The sequence below is a fragment of the Felis catus genome, chromosome F2 (assembly GCF_018350175.1).
Source record: "Felis catus isolate Fca126 chromosome F2, F.catus_Fca126_mat1.0, whole genome shotgun sequence".
Taxonomy (NCBI): domain Eukaryota; kingdom Metazoa; phylum Chordata; class Mammalia; order Carnivora; family Felidae; genus Felis; species Felis catus.
In genome coordinates this window covers 82,320,064-82,345,343 of record NC_058385.1, presented here as the reverse complement: position 1 = coordinate 82,345,343, position 25,280 = coordinate 82,320,064, and the positions used below count along the sequence as shown (strand labels likewise).

The window sequence follows — 25,280 nt, the reverse complement described above, 5'->3', positions numbered from 1 at the left end:
ATAAAGCCTGCCGTGGCCTAGGGGTGGGCGAGCCCTGGGGTCCGCAGCTAGGGCGGACACTGTGTCCCTGACAGCGTGCGGTGACCAGAGACTGGGAGCCTTCGTGCCTGGACGGGTCGGGGAGGCTGGGCCTGGGGGGCGCCGCTAAGGTGCAGGAAGGTGGAGGGCGCTCGCTGCCACCAGGAACTCTGCCTGACCCCATCCAGGGGAAGGGGCCGGTGCAGGGGTGGCAGTGGGCAATCCAGCGCAGACCCTGCCCTGGGGGTGCCCTGCCCTGGGGGTGCCCTGCCCTGGGGGTGTCCGGCCCCTGGCCAAGATGAGGCAGGTTGCTAAGGTTCCAGAGACAACCCCGAGGGCTGGATGGAGGTGGAGGGAGCGGGAGCCGGGGGCTTAGGGACGGGAGTCCGGAGGCAGCTGCATTCCAGGCACAGGGGTGGCCGGCAGGCCCCACGGGGCGGCTCGAGGGGCGCCAGGTTCCCAGGGGTCGGCGGGCCGGTGCAGCGCCCCCAGCGGGAGCCGCTCAGGCCCGTCCCGCCCGACCCTCCAGGGACACTCTGGGCGCCCACGCCCTCCGCGGCACCCCGCCCCCCAGCGGCCCCGCTCCTCCTCCTCGGGCGTCACCCCTTGCTGTGTCTGTGTCCCGCCCTCCGGGCCCCTGGGAGCCCTGGCCCGGAAGAGCGGCAGTGGTCAGCATTCGGGACCCGCCCGGCCCAGAACGCTGACGGCATGTCCCGACAGTCCCAGCTTTGGAGGGACTGGGTGACCCGCGGGGCATCCCTCCCGCTGGCCGCCTGGGCCACCCCGTCACTAGCTCTGGACGCTGGGGCGTGCCCGCAGTGGCCTGGTCAGCAGGCCCCGCCCGGCAGGCGCTCAGGCAGCGTTCGGAGGGTCCCCGGGCCGCCTGGGCAGCCCCAGAGCAGGGCGACTGGGTTCAAGGGCGGCTCCGGGGGCGTGGGCGGCAGGAAGGCACTGCACAACGGCTGCTTCCTTTTGGAGTCCCCTGCTGCGACCTGTCTGGCCCCCTGAGCTTTCTGCCTGCTGGCGGCGGGGGCACAGAACCATCTCCCACCCCAACTGGGCCTCTGCAGGAGGAAGCAGCCCCCTTGCTCTCGCTTTTTGTATTTTGAGCCTCACTCCCCTCTGCCCTGGCCAGGACTAGCCTTTCCGCACAGCTGGAATCTGGGCATTGCTGGGGCAGGAGGGGGGATTATGGGCTGTTTGCTCAGTGCCCGGCACTGGGAGGTTTGTCTGGTGAGGTTCATCCATCCTGGTCCCGGAGAGCCTAGTGGAAATGCTGCCATTTAGGGAACAGTAGACCAAACACTCTCCTCCCAGAAGGATCTGGCTCAGAGAGTATGAGGGTCGTGCTGTTTAGTGAGGGCCAGTGATGCTGGTGTGCAGCAGGGGTCCACAGGGTCCTCGAGGGCCGCTGTCTTCCACACTAACTTCCTGCTCTCTTCCCTCTGGGACGAAAGACTTGGGGGCATCCATGGGGTAGCAGTCCCAGCCTTTCAACCACCTCTTCCCACCTGAGTTGGGTCACCTGACTCCCACCTGCCTGCAGATCTGGAGGGAAGGAGGAGGCAGGGAAGGGAGACCCCCAGAGGGGTGGGGGTGCTGGCTGGGTCGGTGGAAGGAGGGAGCGGCTCAGGCAGGACAGATTTGACATTTTGTGCTGTCCATCCTGCATCAGGCCAGCCCTGACTCATTCACAAGGTGACAGTTGTAGGATTCTCAAGAGAAACAACACAGGGCAAGTCCAAGAGTGTTCCCCAAGCTCCCGAAGGGGGATCCCATCTCCATCTTCAAGCACTCCCCTCCCCTGCCCTCATTTTGCCAAGGCCTCAGGATCTTACACCAGTCCCAGTACGTGAGTCACCCTGAGCCTGTCTCCATGGCCCCTCCCCTGGGGTGCCTCTGGCTGCCTTGTGGGAGAGGGAGAGGTGAGCTCCAGTTAGAGTTCGGCAAGGACAGCGGCGGTGGGAGCGGAGGAGGGTAAGACAGAGCATGGACAGGGCTGGGCGCGCTTGGAAAGGGGCCAGAAAAGGCCCAGGAAGCAGAGATGGTTCCAGATAGATTCTACTTCTCAAAGACATCTGGGTCGGGAGGGATTCCCAGCGGGGTTCTGCAGCCTGAGTGCGGAGGCAGCCAACGCAGGCTGGTCTCCTCGGCCAGGCATGCCGCCGCCACAGAAGGAGCCCAGCGTCCGTCACAGTGCACAAGGTGGCATAGCACCCACCCCCCCGGGGGCGCTTCAGCCGCTAACCTGGGAGGCAGGGCATGGCTCTCACCTCCAGCAGATGCACTTGAACCCCTTGCACGATCGTTGGCATGCGTTTTATTTCCATACACGCTGTAAACCCACCATCTGTTGTTTTAATGAAAAGCTCCACGAGTTGCCTGCCATCCGTGTGCGGGGTTAAGGCACTCTTCTCCGGAATCACTGCAATTTTAGGCTACGTGCTGCCGCAGCAAGCACGCCTAGAACGTTATTAGCATCATTATTTATATTTTTATCGCAACTGCTTGTTTTCATACTTTTTTTTAAGGTTTATTTTCGAGGGAGCGTGAGCAGGGGCGGGGCAGAGAAAGAGGGAGACACAGAATCCGAAGCAGGCTCCAGGCTCCGAGCTGTCCGCACAAAGCCAGACACGGGGCTCGAACCCATCAACTGTGAGATCGTGACCTGAGCCGAAGCTGGACGCTCAACCGACTGAGCCACCCAGGCGCCCCTCTAACTACTTCTTTTAAAGCAAATAAGAAGTGAGAATTACAATTTACTAACAACATTTCCATTTCCTGTTCTCTTTCTTCACACAGATGTTTCCACGTCCTATCATTTCCCTTCAGCCTGAAGAATTTCCTTTAACATTTGCTATTGCACAGGCCTGTGGCAAACACATTGTCCATTTCATGTGGTAAAAAAAAAAAAAAAAAAAAAAAAAATTACAACATACAAGCTGTCACACAGCTATTTCTAAGTGTCCAGTTCAGTGGCATTAAGTACACAGTATTGTGCAGTCATTTCTTTCCAAAACTTTTTCATCGTTCCAAACAGAACCCTGTACCCACAACGTTTTAACTCTCCGTTCCTCCTTCCCACAGCCCTTGGTAACCTCTAATCTACTGTCTCTAGAAATTTGCCTAGTCTAGATATTTCACAGAAGCGGAGTCATACGACATACGTCCTTTTGTGACCCGTTTATTTTACTTAGCAAAGTGATTCTGAGGTCCACCGTTGTCACAACGGGGATCGAGAAGTAGTACATTCCTTTCCGAGGCTAAATCATAGTCCACTGTCTGGACAGACCACATTGTCCACCCATTAATCCTCGGGGACAGTTGAGCCGTTCCACTGACCATTGTGAATAGCGCTTCATGGCGCAGCGGCGTGAGTCCCCGCTCTCACTCGTCGTGGGTACACACGCAAGGTGGAACTGCTGGGTCATATGGTAATTCTAGTTTTGACCTTTTTTAGAACCTCCAGATTGTTTGCCCCAGCAGCTGCACCATTTTGCACCCCCCAGCAGCGTACAACGTTTGTACATCCGTTTTGCACTTGTTCCCGCTGATAAACCGAAATCTTTCATGTTTTCAGAGCTTCCCCGCCCAGGGACCCCTCGTTCCGGAGTTTTCTCTCCTGCCCTGGCCCACCGGGCAGCGTTAACAGAGAGCCTCTCCGGTGCTCGTGCCACCAGGTCCCCCCGCAGAGCCTCCACAGCGTAATTCTACGCGGAGAAGGAGCTGCGCTGCGGCCGAAGAGGGGTCCGGACTTCGGCTCCTCGCCTGGTCCCGCAGGGAACGAGAGGCCGTAGCACCGGAGCCAGCTGCCGCCGCACCAGGCCCCAAACCACCCGCCTTCGGCCGTCTCCGGTCCCGTGCGTCGCGCCCCCGGCCGGCGCGCCGTGCTGACGTCGCCCCGCCCCTTGCCCTGTGCGTGCGTGACGCCGGCTTTCCGGCGGCGTTGCCAGGACGACGGCGCGTTCCTCGCAGCCCGGCCAACGCCCTGGCCTAGCTGCAGTGCGCAGGCTCGGAGCTTCCGTGGGCCCCGCCCCGCCGGCGGGGAAACAGTCGCGCGGCGATGACGTCTCGGGGGCCCGGCCGGGCGTCGCGGACTCCGGAGATGGAGGAAAAGGAGCAATTACGGCGACAGATCCGTCTCCTGCAGGGTGGGTCGGGCCGGGCCGGGCCGGGCCGGGCCCGGGTCGCGCGTCCCTTTCTTTATCCTTCCTTACCTCACGGCGGGCCGCTGCCCGCCTCCCCGAAGGGCGTCGCTCCGCGCCCTCGGTCTGGACGGCCAGGTCGGGTCGGGTGGGGGCGTGGGTAGGGTCGGGGAGGCGGTGGGGAACCCGGAAGGGCATCCGGGCCGGCCGGGGTCAGCCCCTTGCCCGTTTCTCCGGACGGGTAGTGCGTGTCCTTCAGGCGCTGCAGCGGGTGGCGGCGGGGCCGTCGCTTAGTAACCGGCGGGAGGCATCCCCCCCCCCAACCCCCACGGGCGGGCACTTCCTCGGCGCCCTGTCGCTCTCGGTGCCACACAGTAGGGTGGAGAGCTTGACCTGGTGCCGCGTGGCAAAGCCCCTGGACGCCTCGTCTTGGCTCCTTCCCTCCACACAGTCACAGCCCTCTTGATATTCCAAGGCCCCCACTCGCCAGGCCTCAGTTTCCCATCTTTTCAATTTTTACACCCAAGTTGAGGTTTCTGTTCTGAAAAATTTCCGCATTTAAAGTTTTCCCATAAAGAGAAGACTTAAGGATTTGGAAAATGTGTATGGGGGAGAGTCCAGGCGGGCTGGTCCTGTCACAGCTGTCCTGGAGTGTCACCAGGTCTGGACATGGCTTTTCTTGGGTCTGGGGACGGGACTTGGGGTGGGCAGCGTTGTAACGGAGGACTTAGCTACTGGTTTGCTGGTTGAGGCCTAACTCCCTGGAGTGTTCCAGCTGAACCTGTACCCCTCCTGCCCCGGGACCGCGATCCACTGTCGGGCCTCCAGACAATCAGGCCTCTTCTCCCCTTAGAGGAGGACGGTGTGACATTCCCATCAACTGTGGAGTGCCGACCCCTGTGTCACTTGTCTTACGCTCATTGTCCCGTGCGCCAGGCAGGGGGGATTATTGAGGAGTACTCCTGCCTCCTTTCCATCCGTGGGCAAGCCAGAGGGCCTCCGTGGCTGACCGGCCCCCTTGTTGAGGCATTAGAGCATGGGGCCTTGCCGGTCTCTTCATATCAAGTGACGTTTCACCTCAAAGCATTGTGGACCCGGTATAATCCTCCCGACAGATTAGGAACATGAAGCCACAGGGGTGTGTTTTCAGTGTAAGCGACTAGGATGGAAGCAGACTGATGGGAAAGGCTCATGGGAAAGATGGGCGGAGGGAATTCGGGCTGAACTGTCCTGGGGCCAGGCGGGGGCTCACGAGGGAGGTGGGGTCTGTGGGGTGTCTTGTGGGCTGACGCGCCTCCGGGGGACTGGGCTGTTGGCTGAGATTACTGTCAGCCTCTGGTTAATTGAGCCCGTGATTCTGCCTTCTCAGGTCTGATCGATGACTACAAAAACCTCCATGGCAACGCCCCTGCCCCGGGCACGTCGGCCGCTGCCCGCTGGCAGCCACCTGCTTACAACAGCAGTAGGGCCTTCGGTGCCAGCTACCCTCGTCCCGGCCGGAGGGGCTTCTCCCTGAGCCATGGGCCTGCATGGCGCAAGAAATACTCCCTGGTGAACCGGCCCCCAGGAGCCTCAGACCCGCCCGGTGACTGTGCCGCACAGCCAACTCTCAGGGCTGGGGGCAGCCGGGGTCCTGACCCCGCGCAGTATGTCCTGGAGAGGCAGGTCCAGCTGAGTCCAGATCAGAACATGGTTATCAAAATCAAGCCGCCATCAAAACCGGGCTCAGCTAGCGCTGCAGGGGTCTCTCGGGGTTCCTTGGAAGGATGTGAGGACCCCTCCTGGAGCCACCACAGGCCTCAGGAGGGCGAGGGCGAGCCCCCTGGTGGGCAGCAGCAACCCTCGAGGCCGGGAAGAGCCAAGGGGAGCTGCGGTACAGAGGACCCCCTTCTGGTCTGCCAGAAGGAGCCTGGGAAGCCTCGGGTGGTAAAGTCTGTGAGCAGCGTGAGTGACAGCCCCTCTGAGCCCCGGCGGACTGTCAGCGAGAGTGCAGTTGCGGCCAAGGCACGCTTCCTGTCCCCCACCCTGCCCCAGCGCAGTGGCGCGGCTCCGGGCCGGAAGGTGGGCTCACACCCTGTGGCCAGCTGTGTCGCCCAGCACCTTGGAGATGGGAGAGTGAATGCTGGCCACCCAGATCAGCCGGCCTCCTCCGGCTCGGTGGCAGGCCCAGCCAGAGCAGCTTCTGGACCCAGGCAGGCCCGGGAGGCCTCACTGCTCGTGTCCTGTCGAACCAGCAAGTTCCGGAAGAACAACTACAAGTGGGTGGCTGCTTCAGCCAAGAGCCCCCGGGCCACTCGCAGGGCCCTCAGTCCCAGAGCAGCCTCGGAGACCGTGTGCAGGGCCCCCTTTGGCACAGCAGCACAGGGGGAGAAGCCACAGCTCAGAGCTGATCCGGATGCCAAGCCCAGGAGGTCGTCCGCGTCCTCCATGCTCGGGGCCTCCCCCAGCAAATACAAGTGGAAGGCGTCCAGCCCCTCGGCCTCCTCATCCTCCTCCTTTCGTTGGCAGCCGGAAGCTGGCAGCAAGGACCATGCCTCCCAGCTCCCATCTAGGTTCCCCCCAGGGGACAGACCAGCAGTGGGACCCAGCGGCTTGAAGCCCCTCTTCAGTGAGACCCCACTCTCGGCTTACAAAGTGAAGAGCCGCACCAAGATCATCCGGAGACGGGGCGGCGCTAGGTAGGTGCCCCTGCCAGCACCCCAGGGTCCTGTCTGGGCAGGCAGGGGGGCAGGCCTGGGCCTGGCAGCTCCCTGCTGGGCATGCGGAGCGTGTGGGAGGGCTCACCTGGGGGGCCGTGGGAGGAGGAAATGAAGCATCACCGGCTACGGGTCCAGCCGAGCGTGGCTGGCGGTGTTACTGTACCCAGGGCAAATGAGGCTGGGGTTACTGGGGTAACCGGGGCTCAGCCAGTGACGACAGGGGGAGCCCTCCCATCTCCTGTTGGTGACAGACCAGAGGCTGCTGGGGCAGCTTCTGTTCCGGGTCCACTGGGTTTGCGGATGATGCATTATACCCAGCTACGCACTAGGTGCGCAAACCCAGGGCGCACCGGGAAGTCTGCCTCCTTGGCAGCCAGGTGACCAGGGGAGTCACTGTTTCACCGAATACGGGTCGTTTCCCTGGCCCTCCACCTGCAAGGATCGTGCAGAGGCTAAAGTTTGGTCTGGCTCAGATTTGGTCTGGGGTTCGGACTGCATCACGGCAGCTGGTGACTGCAAGGGCAGAGTCACTCTCACTGTGAGTCCCCTTTGGAGGTCCTTCCTGCTGTCTGACCTTGGTCCTTGGCCCTGCTCTCCCAGACAGTTAAAAAGTCCCCTGCCTTTTCTGGACGGTGGCCGTCCTGTCTCGGCTGATGTGGACAGGGGAGCTGTGAGCAGTAGCCTCTCCTGCAGAGGTGGCTGGGGGCAGCTGGTGGCGGCCCCTCCCCTGCGGTGGCTCCTTAGCGCTGCCCCCAGCCCCCAGCCCCACTGGAGAGTTCATCCGGCCTAGGGACACCGAGGGGACCTGGTGCAGATACACCGGGTGGGGGTCAAGGGTTGGGAGCCGCTCTCCCTCTGCCCCGGCTCCGGGGTCTGAAGTGGGGGAGGAGCGCACGGGCCGCTGCTGAGAAGGCGGGCAGGCTGGGACCTCCCGGGGTGATTCCACGGTGCTGGGGTCTGGATGGGCAGGGGTAGATGGGGAGAGCCGCCCTGCTGGGGGAGCCCATTGGGAGCTGCCTGCTCTTTGTCTCTGCAGCCTTCCCTGCGACAAGAAGAATGGCGCCCCGCCTGCCGCCACCGCCAAGAGCCAGCTGAGCCTGCGGCGGAGGCAGGCCCCCCGGGGGAAGAGCAGCCCCGTCCTGAAGAAGAACCCCAACAAGGGCCTGGCGCAGGTCACCAGGCACCGGCTGTGCTGCCTGCCTCCTGGCCGGGCCCACCCCCCCACCAAGGAAGGTAGGCCCGGGGGGAGGGGGTGCATCTCCTGCAGCTGCACCGGCTCCGCTCGCCTGTTACGAGCCACCTGCCCCGTCCCGAGGACGCTCAGCCTGGGGGGCGGCGGGTGGCTCGGGCCGGAGTGGAGGGGAGGTCCGGATGGACGTCTGCCCCCACAGATGAGCCGTCACACCGGGACGCTGCCCAGGGCTGGCTGTGTCCACAGGCCCTTTTGCGTCCTGCTCCGGGTGCCGGGGTCTCGGAGGCATGGGGCAGGCAGTCCCTTCCACTCCCCTGCCGCCTGCATCCTAGCCCACGGGCACCAAGACGTTCCCGTAGTGACTTGCCACAAGGAGAGTGGGTCGGGGCAAGTGGAGATTGGGTGGCTGGGCCAGGGGCCTCAAGCTGGTGGTATTTCCGTGAAACTTGAGTACCAGGGATGTGGTGTGAGGCACCTTGGGGAAGGATGTCCCCGTCACAGGCGGCAGTGTGTTGAGTGGCCACGGCTATTCCAGATTCTTGCTCTGAACGGAGGCTGAGGGGAATCGGGGACTGTGGCTCTGGTTCCTGGTGGCTGACTGTGACCCAAGTGGGCCCAGCTGGTCCCGGCTTTCTGGGTCCTCCGTGTGCAAGCTCCCCTTCCTTAGCGGGTCGGAGAGCGAGCAGACAGTGTGATCTGGGCCCCAGATCCGCCCCTCCGGAAGGGCCGCCCTGGCCTGCTGCTCTCAGACCCGCCGGCACCCAAGCTGGGGTTTCTGCCTCTGGCTGGCCTGGGAGCTCCCTGCTTCCTGCCCTGCCTTCTTGGGGGCCACAGTGCTCTGCAGAGCTGGGTTCCCGGAACGCCGGTGAGCATCCGCCGGGCGTCACCCCCCTTTGCTGGGCCTGGAAACAAGTGTTCGTGGAGTTGCCGAGCCAGGTGTTGAGTGGGGCAGGGTTACACAGACGGCGCCCTGGGCTCCTCCATACCCTTCTTGTGTCCCAGGTGCAGGGTGTCCTAATGGAGGGGTGAGCGCCGAGGGGGTTTGCAGGGCATCCCAGGTGCACACACTTGACCTCTTCAGCCTGTGCTCTTGGTGTAGCTTGGCCGCCCTCCCAGGAGTCCAGTGGGGCTGGCCTTGACTGTGGCCTGGCCAGGCCTCTGCTGTCCGTGTCCCCAAGGAGCCTGGTGTGGGGGCAGACAGGCCTGAGCCAGACCGTTGCCATTCCCCATAGCAGGCACCCCAGAGGAAGGAGCGCTATTCGTACGAACACTTCTCCCGTCTTGTTACTGAGGGCCTGCAGCCGTGGACCCCTCTCCGGACGGGGCAGGGGGCGGACGACTCTGGGACCCGCCAAACAAAGCTGAGCCTTCCTGCCAGGCAGGTGGTCAGGTGTGCCGTGTGCCCTTCCCTGCTCCCAGCAGGAGGACTCTGTGCGGCTGGGGGCTGGGGCGGGGGCTGCTGTGGGTGCGGACTGGATGGACCGGCGGGCAGTGGGCCTGCTACCGGAGCTGCTGGCTGAGGGGCCTCTGGGGAGAGAAGGACACTGGCCACATGGGCCGCGTCCTGGGGCCATGGCCTGGAGCTGGCACCCTCACATAGCGACCCAGGCCAGTATGTTCTAGGACACTCGGCTGTGGCTGCCAGGTGGACAATGACCTGGAGGAGTGAGGGGCTGACGGGGGTGCTGGGTCTGCGGGTTTATGGGTGGGGAGGGTCTGTGTGTCACCCTGGAGCGGTGCCCGCAGGCTCAGGCCCACATGCTTGCGTACCTTGCTTATGGGGCCTGGGATGACCGTTCTCTGTCTGGGCCTAGAGCTTTAGCGGGTGTCGCCTGAGGACGTGGAGGTTGCCTCCTGCTGGTGGGGGTGTGTAGTGCTGTGTGAGAGGAGGAGAAAGGCTTTGGGCAAGATGGGGTTGGGGGGAGGGGGCTGACACAGTCCCTGCCTTTACGCTTCTCTCCACTAGGGGGCGAACGGATAAGTTTGTAGTTAGAGGAGAACCCTGGCTCCCCACTGCCCTGGCAGGAAAGTGCAGGGGTTGGGGGGGGGGGGGGGGGAGAGGCCTGTTGGGGGAGGGGCTTGGAGAGGCTTCTGCTCACTCATCCAATTATCCACCCCCTCCCTCCATCCTCTCCCCATCCATCCAACTATCTGTCCATTCGTCCATCCGCCTATCCATCCATCCACCTTCCATCCGCTATTCATCAAACATCCACCAACCTGTTTATCCGCGCACCCTCTTATCCCCCCCATCTGCCCTCCATCCCCCATCCCCATCCGTCCTCCAGCCAGCCATCCTCCATTCATGTGTCCTCCACCGTCCTGCGTCTCCCCGCTTATGCCTCACCATCACCCCAACCATCCGGCGAGCACGCATCGAGGGCCTCTGTGCAGGGCAGCGTGCTGGCTCCCGCGGGCCCTGACGTGCTGGAGCCGCACCGTTGTCGTGAAGACAGACAGCTACCGGGTGTCGTAAACTAGCTGAAAAGCTCCTCTCAGGTGGTACAAGCGCTCAGAGGAAAGGGAAGCGTGGGATAAGGCGGTGGAGATTCGTTGGGATGGGTGGGTGGTCAGCTTTAGCCAAGCGGTTGGCGCCTCTGAGGAGGGGACATCCAGACAGACCGGCGTGAGGAGAAGAGAGGCGAAAATGCTGTGCCTGTCCGCAGGTGACGGGCACGGGTGGGAATGAGCTCTGCCGTGCTGCCGGAGCGGAGAGGGGTCCTGTGTGGCCGGCTTCCCCGAGGGTGGGAGGGGCCGAGGCCAGAGGGAAGGCGGGACCCGATGATGGGCGGGTGGGGCAGGCCTCCGTAAGGCAGGGGGCGGTGACATGGGACCTCCATGGGACCTGCATGAAGATGCTCGGGGATGCGAGGTGGCTGTGTTGGGGGCCCCAGGAGTGTCCGGCAGGCCTGGAGGGACAGTGAGCCAGGAAGAGCCTGTGGCCAGGTCAAGGAGTGCCGTCCTCATTCTCAGAAGTGGGCAGGAAGCTCAGGGAAGATGCTCGTGCATGGGCCTAAAACGCTGGGCACGTGGCTCCAGATATGCCACCCTGTGACCTGGAGACTGGCCGAGGAGGTTGTGGGACCAGGAGTGGGGAGGAGCATTCCCCTGGTTGGAGGACTACCAGGGAGTCAGTGGGTGGCTCCCCCAAGCACCTTCTTCTGCAAGGTCCACAGGCTTCCCTCTCTTGTGTCCCTCCTTCCCCTGCTGCACCTGCCTGTCCCCAGGCCAACCGCGAGCTGCCTCACACACAAGTTTCCGTTTGCTGCCGTGGGCATTTGGAGTGCAGACCCTGGGCTCGGGCTCGGAGCCCTCCGGCCGTGCCTTCCTGTGGTGGACAGGCCGCTTTGAGGGTTCCCTTCCCCGTTTCCCCACACAGACCATTAGCTCAGGTCCAGACTTCCTTGGAGCAGTGTAGGGGAGGGACCTGAGCCCCTGTGGGCTCCTGCCGAGTGGGGGGAGCGCGGGGACGGAGTGAGGACAAGGGTCAGGCTTCCTGAAGCTGCCCGCCCCCACCAAGGGCCCTTCTTCAGCCCTGCCGAACGGCCCGGTGGCCAGCAGAGGGCGTCCTTGCCCCTCTTATTCCTCCGTCCACCTTTTTCTGGTAATTGATTGCCTAATTTCCTCTTTATGTGAAAGAAAGCAGATATCAAGTAATTTGCAGCAATAACCTGCTAATGCTAGGCCAGTATCGAAACTCCCCTGTTCATTTCAAGTGGCAGATAAAACACTAATACATAATTATCCTTGCAAATTGGATTGTTTTAAATAACCAAAAGGCTACGGCCAGGAGAAAGCGATCCCATCTCCCTTGAGTTACTATTGCAGTGTAATTGCCGCGTTCAATCAATTTCCCTGGCATTAGAAATTCCATCACAATCAACATTAAGCTTTATTCATTGTGATGGCTAAGAGCCGGGCCATTTCTCCTCTTTTTCTTAACTGGCAAAATTAATCAGGGAAAAGATTTTAAACATTTACCCGTGCGAAAGAGGTCAGCTCTGCCACTATATTGCTCAGCAGATAAGGGGGCTAATAAAAAGAAAATTGAATTACTAATGATCACCAGGAACAGAGTATATAAAACCTGGCAATCGCCAGTTCAGGAAAAGGGAGAATCAATTTTCTTGGGACAAGGTGTGCTCATTTTTTATTTTGGCGCATATTATCAGCAATTTAATTTGAGAGCGCATAAACAGGAGGAAACAGTTAGGGAATAATGAGCCCGGAGGTGTAAGTGCCGCAGGCTATATGCTGTACACAATTTATTTGGCACAACAGATAATCGCTTTAATTGAATTCAAAACTGCATTGTTCAGCAGCCGTGTGGCCGCTGGTGCCTCGGGCCTTGGGGACTGAGCATTATGAAGATCTTGCCCGACTCCTCCCTGCCTCCCCTCTGCCTTTCCCTCGGCCTCCCCTCCCGGGCTCCCCTGCCCTCCGACCCTCCTGCCCGGTTCACCCCGAGTCAGACTTTGGTGGGGGGGGTGGGCCAGGTGGCCCCTTGGGGGCACCGTGTGACCCTCCCCCCTTCCTGTGCTCCCCACCTCTCTGCCTCTCGCCTTCCTTCCTCCACTTTTCTTCTGGGGATGAGTCTGTTGGCAGCTGGGGTATCAGGAGATGACACTTGAGGAGGGGCCCAGGGGAGCTTCGTTTGCTGAGGATTGGTGGGGTCTGCCCCATTTTAGCTGCACAGAGACCCTGCTTGATCCGTCTCAGGGCGTCCAAACAGTGGAGAAAGCAGAGAGAAGAAAACCTCTCATAGACCTCAAGAACGGGTTCCGATTTACCACCCATGTAATTGTGGCAATTGGTGGTTCCAGCTTGTGGTGGTCACAGCGCACACGGCTCACGTTGGCCCCTGCTCTGTTGCAGGGTCTGGGTGTCTGGGCCAGCTCGGCTTGTCTCTGTCCACGCCGGGCCCAAGGCCGTGACTTGGGCCACCCTGAGGCCGCAGGCTTGGTGTGCGCCTGGAGCGTGGCTTGTATAGAGTGGGTATTTCCCAGCCCACTCGCACCCGTGCCCTGGGCCAGGGGGCTTCAAAGTGGCCGCAGGTCATGGGATCCCTGCCAGCCACTTGCAAATGTTTGCTGTCGTGTGCCAAGGAAACGCCATGGGTGGGTGGGCGGGCAGGTGGGTGGGTGGTGGTGTCACCTCCCAGAAGCCGCTTGGGTGGGAGGGCCCTGTGCCTCACCTGCTCAGGATGACGGTATTCTGCCCTCCTCTCCCTCCCCTGCTTCACAAGCCTGGGGCCTTGTGCAGGACGCCCCGGACCGCACAGAGGAGGGGCTGCTGTGGTGGGTGAGGGTGAGGGTGAGGGTTTGGCGGCCACGCAGGGCTGCGGGGGCAGGGATGCAGCTGGCGGGAAGAGCCTAGTTCTCCCGGCGGCCTCGGGGACAGACCTGAGAGTTGCCAAGGCTTTCCCAGAAGCCAGGCCTCACCCTGCCACTTTGCCCCCAAACCTCTGTCCGCCGTGTGGGCCGCGTGGTCTGGAGAAACTGCCATCACCTGTTGCAGATGAAAGTGGGGTGTCCGCTCGCCTTAGGTCGCTGGCAGAAAAGGCAGCTGTGGTCTCGGACCCTTGTTTGGGTCTTGCCGGGTCTTCACCATGCAGCCCGTGACAGTCCCCTGGAGCTGGTATGCAGCCAGGGGGATCTCTGGCTGGGACTGCCCGGTGCTGGGGGGGGACCACCCCGTGACCCCAGCCAGAGGTGGGGCACCTATTCCCTGGGTCCAGGTTTCTCCAAGGAAGGGCTCAGGGCGTGTCTCCCCACGCGAGCTCCCTCGGGCCCTGCACCCACCCTTCCCCCAGGACCTGGGCGCCTCAGCAAGCCCCTTGGGTGGCCGTTCTACCTTCCTCCCGGCCCCGGAGCAGGGACACGATGCATGCTCAGTGGTGGACCTCCCTACCCCCCGCCCCTGGCTGGAGGCGCTGCAGGCTTTCCTGCCCCTTGCCCATCCCCTCCTGGCTCCTCAGGCAAGTGCACCTGGCCCGCTGTCCTGGGGCTTGAAGGGCTGTCCCGTGGCTCCTGGAGAGGTCGGAGCAGGCCCTCTCAGACTATCTGGGTGTGCCCAGTTTGTGCAGAGACGTCTGCGGGGTTCTTGTTGAGCAAGCGCCAACTTGGGGGACTCGGGCTGTACCTTCAGGGGTTCCACCCATTGCCGGCTCGCTCCTTCAGCAGCCACTTGAGCAGTGGCCCGGGGAGTTCTCTAATGCAGTTCTCCCTTTGCTTCCTTCTCGGAAGGCCTGTGGCTCCCTGTGCATGGAAGAGGCCAGGGCTGGGCAGACAGGGCCCCCCTCTGGCCAGGGTACCCAGTGACCGGGACAGGGTGCCGTGGGGCAGGCAGTAGCACTGCAGCGTCCCTCTTGGGAGGCAGCCCCAGGCCCGCTCGGTGCTGGGCAGGCCCCGTGTGTAGCGTGTGCCGGCGTTACGGCTGCGGGCGGGTCGGTGGGCAGAGGGAGCAGAGGGAAGTCCCAGATGTCGCCCTGGGCCCCCACGGGGAGGAGGCTCGTTCTCACCACTGGTGCCGATGGCCATTGGGAGGGTGGGGAGCGGAGGGTCTGGCCAGCTTAGAGGGGGTGCGGTCAGGCGGCGGGGTGGGCCCTCCGAACTGGGTAGCCTCCCTGGGAGGCTGTCGGGTAGTGCCCAGACCCTAGGGCACGGTGCCTGAGGAGCAAAGAAGCTGGGGGCAGGGGCGTCACTGCCCGCCCAGGGTTGGCCTCCTGGACGTGACATGGGCCTTTTGTGGTGGTTGGCTAGCTCTCCTCTACTGAGCTAGCCCGAGGCTGCCCGTTCCAGCCTTGGGGCATGGGAATCTTGCCCTTGACACCAGGGGCCCCTGGTTGCCTCTGTCGGGCCCCAGGCCCTGTGCCGTGGTCAGGGACTTGGCACTTCTGGTCCCAGCCTCAGGAGGGCCCTGGCTCCTGCCCCCCAGCTGAGGGGGAGGAGCGAGGTCTTCCTGTGTCGCGGCAGGGGAGGGAGGGGGGCCGGGGCTGGGTGACTTTAAGGAGGGCTGTCCCTCCTGTGTCCCTGGGTGCTGGGAAGCCAGCCCAGGGGTTGGGAGCCTTCCACACCTGGGATGGGGCCAAGGGTCGTGTGTTGGGGGGGGGGGGGGCGCTGCCCTGCTGGTTGAAGGAGCCGGGAGGTCAGGGGGCTGGGCGGGGCTTGGCGGGGGCTGGCCGGGCTGGCTGCGCGGAGGGGTCTGCCGTGGCTGGCGCTCGCTGGTGCGTGGTTGTCTTGTTCGGTTTTACCAGGGTAGACGCCGTAAAGAGCAGTTAAATCCGGAGTCCTGCTTTCCTAAGGAAAAGAGAAAGTGCTGAATTAGGCGCTGCGAGAGGCAGCGGCAGCGATCCTGGAGCCTTGCATAAATTATCAGGCGCATCGGAGGCCTGGATTTCAGTTTGTCGCGGCCGTGCTAATGAATTGCTCCGCAAGGACTGGCGTGGGAGTGTGTGCGCGCGCGCGCGTGTGTGTGTATGCGCGCGCGTGCGCGCGCACCGCGTTTGCCTGCGCCTGGGCAGCTTCGGATCCCCAAGGAAAGCCGAGGGAAGCCGTGACCACCGCAGAGCTGGGGGGCTCTCGAGTGATGCCGTGAAGCCTGCCTGGCTGGGGCAGGAGGAGTGGCGTCCTCAGGGCGGCGGAGCTTGTGTCCCTGGGGAGCGGGACACCCCTCCCGTGGGCCTGGGGCTCTGTGTCTGGTGGTCGGACGCGCTGCGGGCCTCCTCGCCCATCGCGCCCAGCCCGGTGTGAGGGTCCCTCTCAGCCTGGCGGGCTCGCGGGTGCCCGCCCGTCAGCGGGCACTGGGGTGCGGGCGAAGGCCCTTCTACCCCCCTGTCCTGCCACCTTTCCTGGGCCCAACCCCTCTCACCCCTAGGAAAGGGGGCCAGCCTCAGCGGGGGCCTTCTGGTGCAAGGGTGGGGTTCGCTCACTTCCTGGAGGTGGGGCATGACTTTCTAGGTCTCTGGAAGTCGACACCTCTCCACAGCTGTCAGGATATTGTTGGGCACACCCTCTCTCAGGCCTGGGGTCTTGTTCCTCCCCCTGGGGCACCCCCCCCCCATGCCTCTGTCCCCCCACGGTACCCTCGCCATGGACACCTGCGGTAGCACCAGGTCCTCAGTGTGCTCGGGCCAGGCAGGGCCACGGGTGGCCAGAGCGCCACACGGATGTGGGTCCTCGTCAGGGGGCCCCCGCGTTCCCCCCTGACCAGCAGTGTCCCGTGCTGGGTGTCCACTGACGTGCCGGGGTGAGGTCCTGGTGGAAAGGAGGCACCGGTTTCCTTTGGTGCCCCCGCGCGGTGCCGGGCCGTCATGGCAACGGCAGGGGGCCGGGGAAGAGGAGGCCTCTGGGAGAGGAGACAGCTCAGCCAGCGCCTCCTGCCCCTACCCGTGGGGCCCCGTGTCTTCTTGCCACTTTCTCCTCTCTCTCTGCCCCCAGGAAGCGAACGTCGCTGAGCGTCTCCGAGCCCTAAGCTGGGCTAGGCATGCGGCCTGGCAAGGCCCCAACAGCAGGGGGTGAAAAGGAGGGGCCGGCAGCCCAGATGTGACTCCTGGTGGCAGAGAGAAGACAGAGAGAGACTGGCCAGCTGGCAGAGAGGCAGGGAGGGGGTGCCTGGCTGGGCAGGGCTTCCAAGGGCCAGAGGGCGGAGAGGGGCCCAGGACGCCATGGGGGCGCTCTGAGCAGACAGAGCCCAGCCTCGGCTTTCTTCATCTGGGATTGCCTGGAACAGGGGACAGAGGGCACGGGACGCCTACAGCAGCAGGGGGCCTGCAGTCCTCTGACGCCTGCCTCTCCCGGCCCCAGGGGGGACTCCGTCAGTTCCTCCCGCTGCTTCATCAGCGGAGTGCTGGGAACGTCTTCCTGTTCCACCTCTGCCGTCAGGCTGCCAGTCTCCTGAGCCGTCCTGGCGCTGGGCTCTCGGGGAGGCTGACGGAGGAGAGGAGAGAGCTAAGTTTACTGAGCAACTGCTGTGCAGACGGAGCTCGGGGTGACCCAGCTCCCGGAGGCAGAAAGTGAGGCCGGGGGTGGGGGTGGGGGTGTGCTGGGCCTTCCCTCTGTGGGCAGCAGTCTGCACCTGACTGTGGGCCTGTGCCCACTTCTGTGGCCCGCGGAGTCACGCCTCGGAGTGTGCCAACCCTCTGGGCTGCGTGCCAGCTGCAGAGCGAGTGCTGGGTGTCCCTACGGGGGTGGGCCCTGGGCTGGGGGGAAGCTAACGGCCCCAGGTGTGGTGGCAGGCACAGGGGCTGCTGTGTGACCAAAGAAGTCCAGCAGGCGAGGAGGTGGGCCGGGAGAGCCCTGCTCTTGTCCCCAAGCCCTGCCCTGGGTCTGTGGTAGGAATCTGGTGCGGGCTGATGGCCACACTGGCCGCCGTGAACGCGTCGTGAGGGCCAGATCCTAGCGCAGCGTCCGGGAGCAAAGCCGGCAAACTCCTTGTAGGCGCAGACAGACGGAGGACACGGAGATCCTCAGGCTGGGTGGCACCCGGACTGTGGGTGGCCCCGAGAGGCCTGCGCATCCAGTTGGTAGTTGGCAACGGCCTCAGCAGGTTGGCCTCTCAGTGCCCCTTTTGTCCCGTGGGCACCAGGGCTGAGGTAGACCTGTCTTGACTGGAGGCTCATACCTTGGCCCTGGGGGGGCCGGGGGCTGTGGACCCCGCCTGCTGTCTGTTGCCCCCTGTGGCATTTGGGGCTGGAGCCAGGGCAGTGGGCTGGGGGCGTGTGCCCCAGCTGTCCCCTTGGCACGTCCTGGCCCAAAGGTTTTGCCTAACAGAGGAAGGGCAGGTGTGTGATTTGGAAGCTCCCCAGGAGCTCTCCCAGTGGAGCACCGCCCCCCCACCCCAGGGCTACTGAGATACAGAGCAGAGCAACAGCCAGGCTCTTGCTCAGGGACGCTCACCCCAGGGATAGGCGCTCACCCCAGGGACGGGCGCTCACCTCCAGGGACAGGCACTGGGAGCTGCCTGGGAGGAAGTGCCCCAGAGCCCTGGTGTTGGGGGTGGGGTTCTTTCCTGCTAAAGGCAGCTGGGTGCAGGAACAGGACACGTGGGGTGTGGGACACGGTGTCCCCAGGCTGGGCCTTCTGGTCTAGGCCTCTGGAGAGGGATTGGAGCTGAATTTAGTAGGGGACAGCAGTCCTGTGGTGTGTCCCCTTCTGTGGGCTCAGCTTCCTGGTGGTTGTGTGCCTGGCCCCATCGGGGGGAGCAGGGCGAGGCTGCCGTCGCTCGCTCCCAAGGAACCCGCACAGAGAGTCCCCTCCCCGGCATACCTCGGCCGGCCCTGTGCCCACCCGGCAGCGGCATACCGTGGGACTCTTGAGAGCAGGCAGTGTGGCCCCGAGTCAGACCCGAGCTGCCCTTTGTGGTTCCTCTGCTTGGTGTGGGGCTCGGAGGGGCAGGTGGGCACCTCACGGAGGAAATGTGGAAGCGTGTTTTTCCTCTGGAGCCCTCCGCAGCCTGGCTCTCCTCGCTCCTCGTGTTGTAAAGGGGCAAGGTGCCGTGTGGGGTTTGTTGTCTGGACCTGCCTTGGGCCGCTTCCCCCGCACGGCATTGTCCCCTTGGCTTGTGAAGGATGGGGGAGTGGACCCACCGCGTCTCAGGCTGTCCTGGGCACTGGAGCTGGCTGCTGTGTACGTCCTTGACTCTGGGCCCTGTGCCTTTGACCCTGAGGGGCAGCGGGTGGGGAGCTGGGGAGCAGAGGCTGGAGGCGGGGGGCCCCTGTTCCGGGTGCGAACTGCCCACACAGGCCACGGTGGGCCTGAGCTCGGACGCAGTGGCAGGACACGGTGCCAGTGGCCTCAGGTCTCTTTTTTAAAATAGGCAGGTGTTATAAATTCCTCCTGAGCGTAGCTGTATCCTGCAAGTTAATTATTCATGTTTTCTCCAAATTTTTTTTCTAATTTCTCTTTGACCCACAGGTTATTTGGAAGGGTGTTCCTTCATTTCCAAACTTAGGAGGGCTTTGAAGTTCTTTGTAGTTACCTCTTCTGGCTTATCTCCGCCTGTGTGCAGTGTGTGAGTTCAAGTTCTTTTGAGTCTGCTGAGACTTGTTTTACGGTCCAGCTTACGGTCAGTTTTGGTAAAGCTCTTGAGGAGAAGGGAGTCCCGGTCACCGGCTGTGGGGCTGTGTGGCGTCAGGTACCTACCGTGCTCGCGGCTTCCGTGCTCACCGATGAGGCCGCAGGGAGGGGCGCCTTCTCCGCCCGGCCTCTGTGGCACCTGTGGTTGTTGATCTGCCCATTTCTCTAGTTGTCACCTTTACGTTAAATATTTTGAGGCCATTTCACTGAGCGCAAACCAGTTTGGAATCGCTGTATCTCCCTGGTGCATTGGATCTTTGAAGGTTACGAAATGTTCTCTCTTGGTTACTGTAATACTTCTTGCCTTAAAGTCTGCTTTCTCTCATGCAAGTGTAGCCGCGCCTGATTTCTTTTAGATGGTATTGTAAAATGCACGTGCATACGTGCACGTGTGCGTGCACAAATATTGTACGTGTGCCATGCATACATGTGTTTACATTCAGCTTCCTGTGTATCACAATTAGAGAGTTTTTGTATCCAGCAAATAGCTGGATTTTAACTTCAGTCTGAGATTGTCTTTATTTAAAAATTTTTTTAAATGTTTATTTATTGTTGAGAGAGAGAGAGAGAGAGAGAGAGAGTGAGTAGTGGAGGAGGGGCAGAGAGAGAGGGAGACACAGCATCCGAAGCAGGTTCCAGGCTCCGAGCTGTCAGCACAGAGCCCGACGCAGGGCTTGAACTCACAGACCGCGAGATCATGACCTGAGCGGAAGTTGGACACTTAACCTATTGAGCCACCCAGGCGCCCCTGAAATTGTCTTTTTTTTTAATTTATTTTTATTTTTTGAGAGAGAAATGTGAGTAGGGGAGAGGGGCAGAGGGAGAAAGAGAATCCCAAGTAGGCTTCGTGCTGTCAGCACAGAGCCCAATGCAGGGCTTCATCTCATGACCATATCATGACCTGAGCCGAAATCAGGAGTCAGACGCTTAACCGACTGAGCTCCCCAGGCTTTCCTATAACGTATACTTTTTACTTAGTGATATCAATACTTCGAGATGTGTCGTGTGATTGCTTCCCAGGCAGCAGAAGCAGCGTGGAGTCCTTAAACTCTATTTCCCTCTCTCCCATCTTCTGTTCTAGAGCTATCATGATTTTAATTCTCTTCGTATTTTATTTTATTATTTTTTTTTCAACGTTTATTTATTTTTGGGACAGAGAGAGACAGAGCATGAACGGGGGAGGGGCAGAGAGAGAGGGAGACACAGAATCGGAAACAGGCTCCGGGCTCCGAGCCATCAGCCCAGAGCCCGACGCGGGGCTCGAACTCCCGGACCGCGAGATCGTGACCTGAGCTGAAGTCGGACGCTTAACCGACTGCGCCACCCAGGCGCCCCAATTCTCTTCGTAGTTTAGATTTCACAAAACATTTTACACATTCAGATTTACCTGTGTATTTATTTTTCACCTTTTCTTTGTTCTTTCTCCTGTTTGAAGAACACCTCTTAACGTTTCCTTGAACACCTGCAGGTCTGCTGAGGACCGTGCCTCTCAATAGACGTTTATGTGAACAGTGTTTGTTTCTGCCTCCGTCTCCGAAGGGTTTTTGCCGTGTGAAGCATTTGAGGACGGCAGGCGTTTGCTTTGGCGCTGGGGAAGGGTCTTCCGTTGCCTTCTGACGCCAGCTGTGGCGTGGGGGAAGCTGGCTGGCTTTTTTTCGCCGGCACCCGGGCTCTTCCCTCTGGCTGTGCCACAGCCCTCCTCCGTCTGGCTTGCGGCAGCTGCTGTGGGGTGCTTAGTGTGCTTTGACTTATTCTGCCGGGGTTGGTGGTGTTTCCGGATACCGCAGCTTGACAGTTTTCACTTTTGAAAGTTTTCAGCCCTCCTGCCTTTGGTGTATTGCCTTTGCTTCACTCTTTTTTGCTTTTGGGGTCTCAGCTACATTTATATTAAACCCTTTCACCACATTCTGTGTGTTTCCTGTGCTCTTTTCTGTATCTGCCGTATTTGTTTTTCTGTGCTTAAATCTGGACAGTTTCTTCTGACCCATTTTCTAGGTTGCTTGTTGTCTGTCCAGCTCTGTATAATCTGTTGCACCGTCTGGGGAGGATCGGGTAGCTTCAGTTATTTTTAAATTCCAAAATTTCCGTTTGTCTCTTGAAATAGTGTCTAGGTCTGTGCCAAAATTTGCAGACTTGTCTTTAAGCCCTTGAATACATCAGTCGTATTTAAAGTCCATTAAAAAAATTTTTTTTATAAAGTAATTTTTGCACCCAATGTTGGGCTTGAACTCATGACCTTGAGATCAAGAGTCACATGCTCCACGGACTGAGCCTGCCAGGAGCCCTCTAAAGTCCATGTTTGATCAGTCAGTCATCTGTTCAGTCCATTGTCTGAACAGATTTTTTTAAATATTGTTTTTTTAAATATTTGTTTTTGAGAGAAAGAGAGAGAGCATGAGCAGGGGAGGGGCAGAGAGAGGGAGACAGAGAACCCCAAGTAGGCTCTATGCTGTCAGCACAGAGCCCAATGTGGGGCTTGAACCCACAAACCCTGAGATCATGACCTGAGGCAAAATCAAGAGTCAGATGCTTAACTGACTGAGCTACCCAGGCGCCCCTAAAATTCTTAGTTCTGGGTCATGTCTGATCTGCTTGTGTGTCCGTGATTTTGTTTTTGTTTTTGGATTTTTTTTTGTTTCTTTTTTGTTTTTAAGTTTATTCATTTTTGAGAGAGAGCACACGCGAGCAGGGCAGCAGGGTGCAGAGAGCAAGGGGGCGGAGGATCTGAAGCCAGCTCTGAGCGGTCGGCACAGAGCCTGACATGGGTCTCGAACTCATAAACCTTTTGGCTTTCATGACCTGAGCCGAAGTTGGACACTTAACCGACTGAGCCATCCAGGTGCCCTGTTTGTGTGTTTATTAAATGTTTATTTGTTTTGAGAGAGAGAGGGTGCATATGTCTCGTGTTGGGGAGGGTCAGAGAGAGAGGGAGAGAGAATCCCAAGCAGGCTTCACGCTGCCAGCGCAGAGCCTGACACAGGGCTCAAACCCACGAACAGTGAAGAGTTGAAGTCAAGAGTCAGACGCTCAACTAACTGAGCTACCCAGGCGCCCCTGTTTTGGTTTTGCTTGTTAGTTTTGGAGTTTATTTATGCAATCTCTACACCCAACCATGGGGCTCAGACTCATGTCCCTGAGATCAAGAGCCACCTACTGTGCAGACCAAGCCCACCAGGCGCCCCTGTCTGGTTATTTTGTGTTGAGTGGTGGGCACTGTGGACAGAGTTATGGAGATAATTCAAGGATGGATGATGTTTCTTCTCCCAGATGGGATACGGGGCCCTCGGGGAGGTAGGCCTGCAGAGTTAAGGGCAGTGTTGGTGGGGTGGGAGGTGCTCCAGGGGTAGAACGCCCCAGCAGGCTGGTCTGGCAGAGCAGGGTCTGTACAGGAGGAGGGGTAAAGGTGGGGCACCGGGAGACCACACAGCCCATCCCCGCATCTGGTGGCCCACTTTCCTGTCTGCAGGATGGAGGCGCTGGAGTGCCCGTCCCATGCCCAGTGTGTGACTGGGTGGGGAGGACGGGTGGCTCAGAGCATCCAGCGACCTGTGTGTTGGGGACAGGAGCGGCTCACTCACCTGTGGCCTCTGAGAAGTCTCTGGGGTGTAGTGTCGACAGGGCAGCCTGTGGACCTCCTGGACGGTGGCCTTGTGCCTGCGGACGTCTCCCTGCCCCAGTTCCAGGTCCTGAGAGGGACCTCCAGTAGCCATGCTCAGTAAGGACGTGGAGCCTGAGTGACAGAGCTGGGCAGGCCTGGCGTAAAGTGGGGGCAGTGGAGGCTGGGTGAGGGGCCTGGGGGGCACACTGCCCAGGGGTGGGCACTGAGCTGCTGAATGGGGTTGAGTGACAACTGGGAAGGCGGTGCCCATGCAGGCAGGCCCCCTGGGGACAACCAGGGAGAGTCTTGGACTTCCAAGGGTGGCCCTGGGGGAATGGTCCCAGTGCCCAGCCTGCTTAAGGGAGCTGGGCAGGGTCTCTGGTTCTAACCCAGGTCCTGACAAAAGTTGACTGCCTTCAGGGACACTCTCCTTGGCCTGGGTGGGTGGGGCCCCCCTGCGCGCAGGGGACGGCTCTGTTGGCATGAGAGGACCAGGAGGGTGGAGGGCTTCTCCCCTGCGGGACATGGGGGCTAGGGTGGGTCTTGGGGTTCCCGAGAACTCGGCCCTGCTCTCATAACCTGTGCTGGGCCAGAGCTGCCGGCGGCTAGGAGACCGGGGTCTGGGGATACTGGGCCCATCACCTCTGTGCACCCGAGGCCCCACTTTTCCTTGTGGGAGCCTCTGGGACACAAAGGTGGGAAAAAGGCTCTTTGCCAGGAGCCGGTGGGTGGGCGGGCGGGCAGGTGGCGGTGCTGTCCTTGGAGCCCCCCGGGCTGTGTCCCTGCAGTCCACCCTGCTGCCGTGTCCTCACAGGACCACGCTGGGACAGATGGAGCCTCTTAGGATGGGAACCGGGATAGGCCTTCCCACGCCCCTGGGATCCGAGCTGGAACCCTTTGTGCTGCTCTACCAAGGGAGGGATCCCTCAGTGGCCCTGGAAAGGGCAGGGTCACGTGGCCCTCCGTGCCTCTACAGCTGTCGGGGCTTCCAGATGGTGCCTGTGTCCGTGGGGTCCTCTGCTCCTTACGACCCTCCTGCTTTCTTGTCCCCCGTCTTGGGTCCATGGGAGGTGGTAGTGGGCTCCCCTAAGGCCTCTTGACAATGACCTGTTTACCTGTAGGGGCCCTTGCTCCCAGACAGGCAGCTAGGATCTCCTGGGGAGTGGTGGCAGGTGGCGCCCTGGCCGGGAGGAGCCTGAGGTAGCACCATTGCCGGGCCTTTTCTGGAGCCACCCGGGGCCACTCTTGTGACCTGGGGCTCTCCGTGCTCATCCACGTAGCCTTCCAATGATGAGATTTGGTCTGTATGGACAGAATTGATGGGATTTGCGAAGGAAATCTGTAGCTGCACGCACACACCGACCGTAAATCCCAGTCTCTCGTCATTAAGCGTCCGTTATTTGGTCTGTGGATGGGGAGACTGCCGCGCACCTCGGCTGCCCCGTGCCCTGGGTGCCTCAGTCTGGACCGGCCGGAGCCTGGAGGCTGGCTCCCGTTCCCAGGCAGGTATGCGGGGCCACCCCCTGGCCGCCGTGGACCCGCCCCCGCCCCCCCAGCGCTCACTGGCCTGTTTGTTGTCATTCTGCGGGGCTCTGCGCTTTCTAAATTAATTCTGGAGCTGTTGTGTTTCCTTTCACAGTGTATTCCGAGCCGCACGGATCTGTGATGGGCTCTGGCAGCTTTTCTCCTAATTGCCCTTTCCGCATCAGCGGCGGAGCGATTAAGTGGCGGGGTGCGAGCCTGAGCGCGGCGGGGTGCAGCAGCCTCAGAGAGCGCGCTCAGCGGTGCGAGCCGTGCCCGCGGCCACTGCCCCGCAGCCCCGCCCCCGGCTGCCCGGCGGCGACGGGGCGGCTTCGGGGAGGGCGACGGGGCGGCTTCGGGGAGGGCGGTGCCTGCGGCAGGGGGGCGGGGACGGTGAGGGGGGCCAGTGAAGCCTCCTCCGTGCGGGGGTCGGAAACCACCTTCCGACGGCCCCCCCCCCCCTCCCCGGAGAGCGTGTGCCTCTCGGCCGAGACCTCTCGCCAAACGAGGGATGGCCCGTGTCAGAGGTGCTTCCCGGCCAGCGACCGGTGTGCGGGGAAGCTGCTGGCCGGGCCCGCGCTGTCGTGGCGGGTGGAGATGTGCTGGATGGATGGCGGGCCGGGCCTCTGGCTTCGTCGGCCGGTGTGGGGAGATGCTGGGGTCACCGGGTGGCCTGGTTGCCGGTCCCCTGGCCGGGCGTTCTCGAGGGCCTCCTGCAGGGCCCTGCTGCCGGCCAGCTCTGGGGAGGCCTGGTCCTAGGTCGCCCGTGAGCAGGGCACAAACCCGAGGGAAGAGTACCCCCCTCCCGCTGCCAGGCCTGCCCCCCACGGTGCCCGGAACTGAAGGGACCAGGGTTCCTGCCCGAGTGCAGTCTGCCTGCAGGCTGTGGTGTGGCCTTGTCCCTAGAGACACGCTAGTTGGGGCCCTGCTGAGTGACAGGCTCTTGCAGAGATCAAGGGCCAGCAAGTTTTCAGCCAACTGAAGGAAACAGGCCTTTAGTCAGAGAGAAGCCCCCGTGGGTCCCCCGAGGCG

General features: G+C 61.4%; 1 protein-coding gene across 2 annotated transcripts in view; it reads left to right on the top strand.

The window, feature by feature from the left end:
- Positions 1 to 4,011: 4,011 nt before the first annotated feature.
- ZC3H3 (zinc finger CCCH-type containing 3) overlaps positions 4,012 to 25,280 on the top strand; it is an 88,252-nt gene continuing 66,983 nt past the window's right edge. For both annotated transcript variants that reach the window (XM_023248773.2, XM_023248772.2), the window contains exons 1-3: positions 4,012 to 4,169; positions 5,533 to 6,841; positions 7,899 to 8,095. In XM_023248773.2, the coding sequence (XP_023104541.1) occupies positions 4,082 to 4,169; positions 5,533 to 6,841; positions 7,899 to 8,095 (1,594 nt within the window). In that variant the 5' untranslated portion in view covers positions 4,012 to 4,081. The remainder of the gene's footprint in view (positions 4,170 to 5,532; positions 6,842 to 7,898; positions 8,096 to 25,280) is intronic.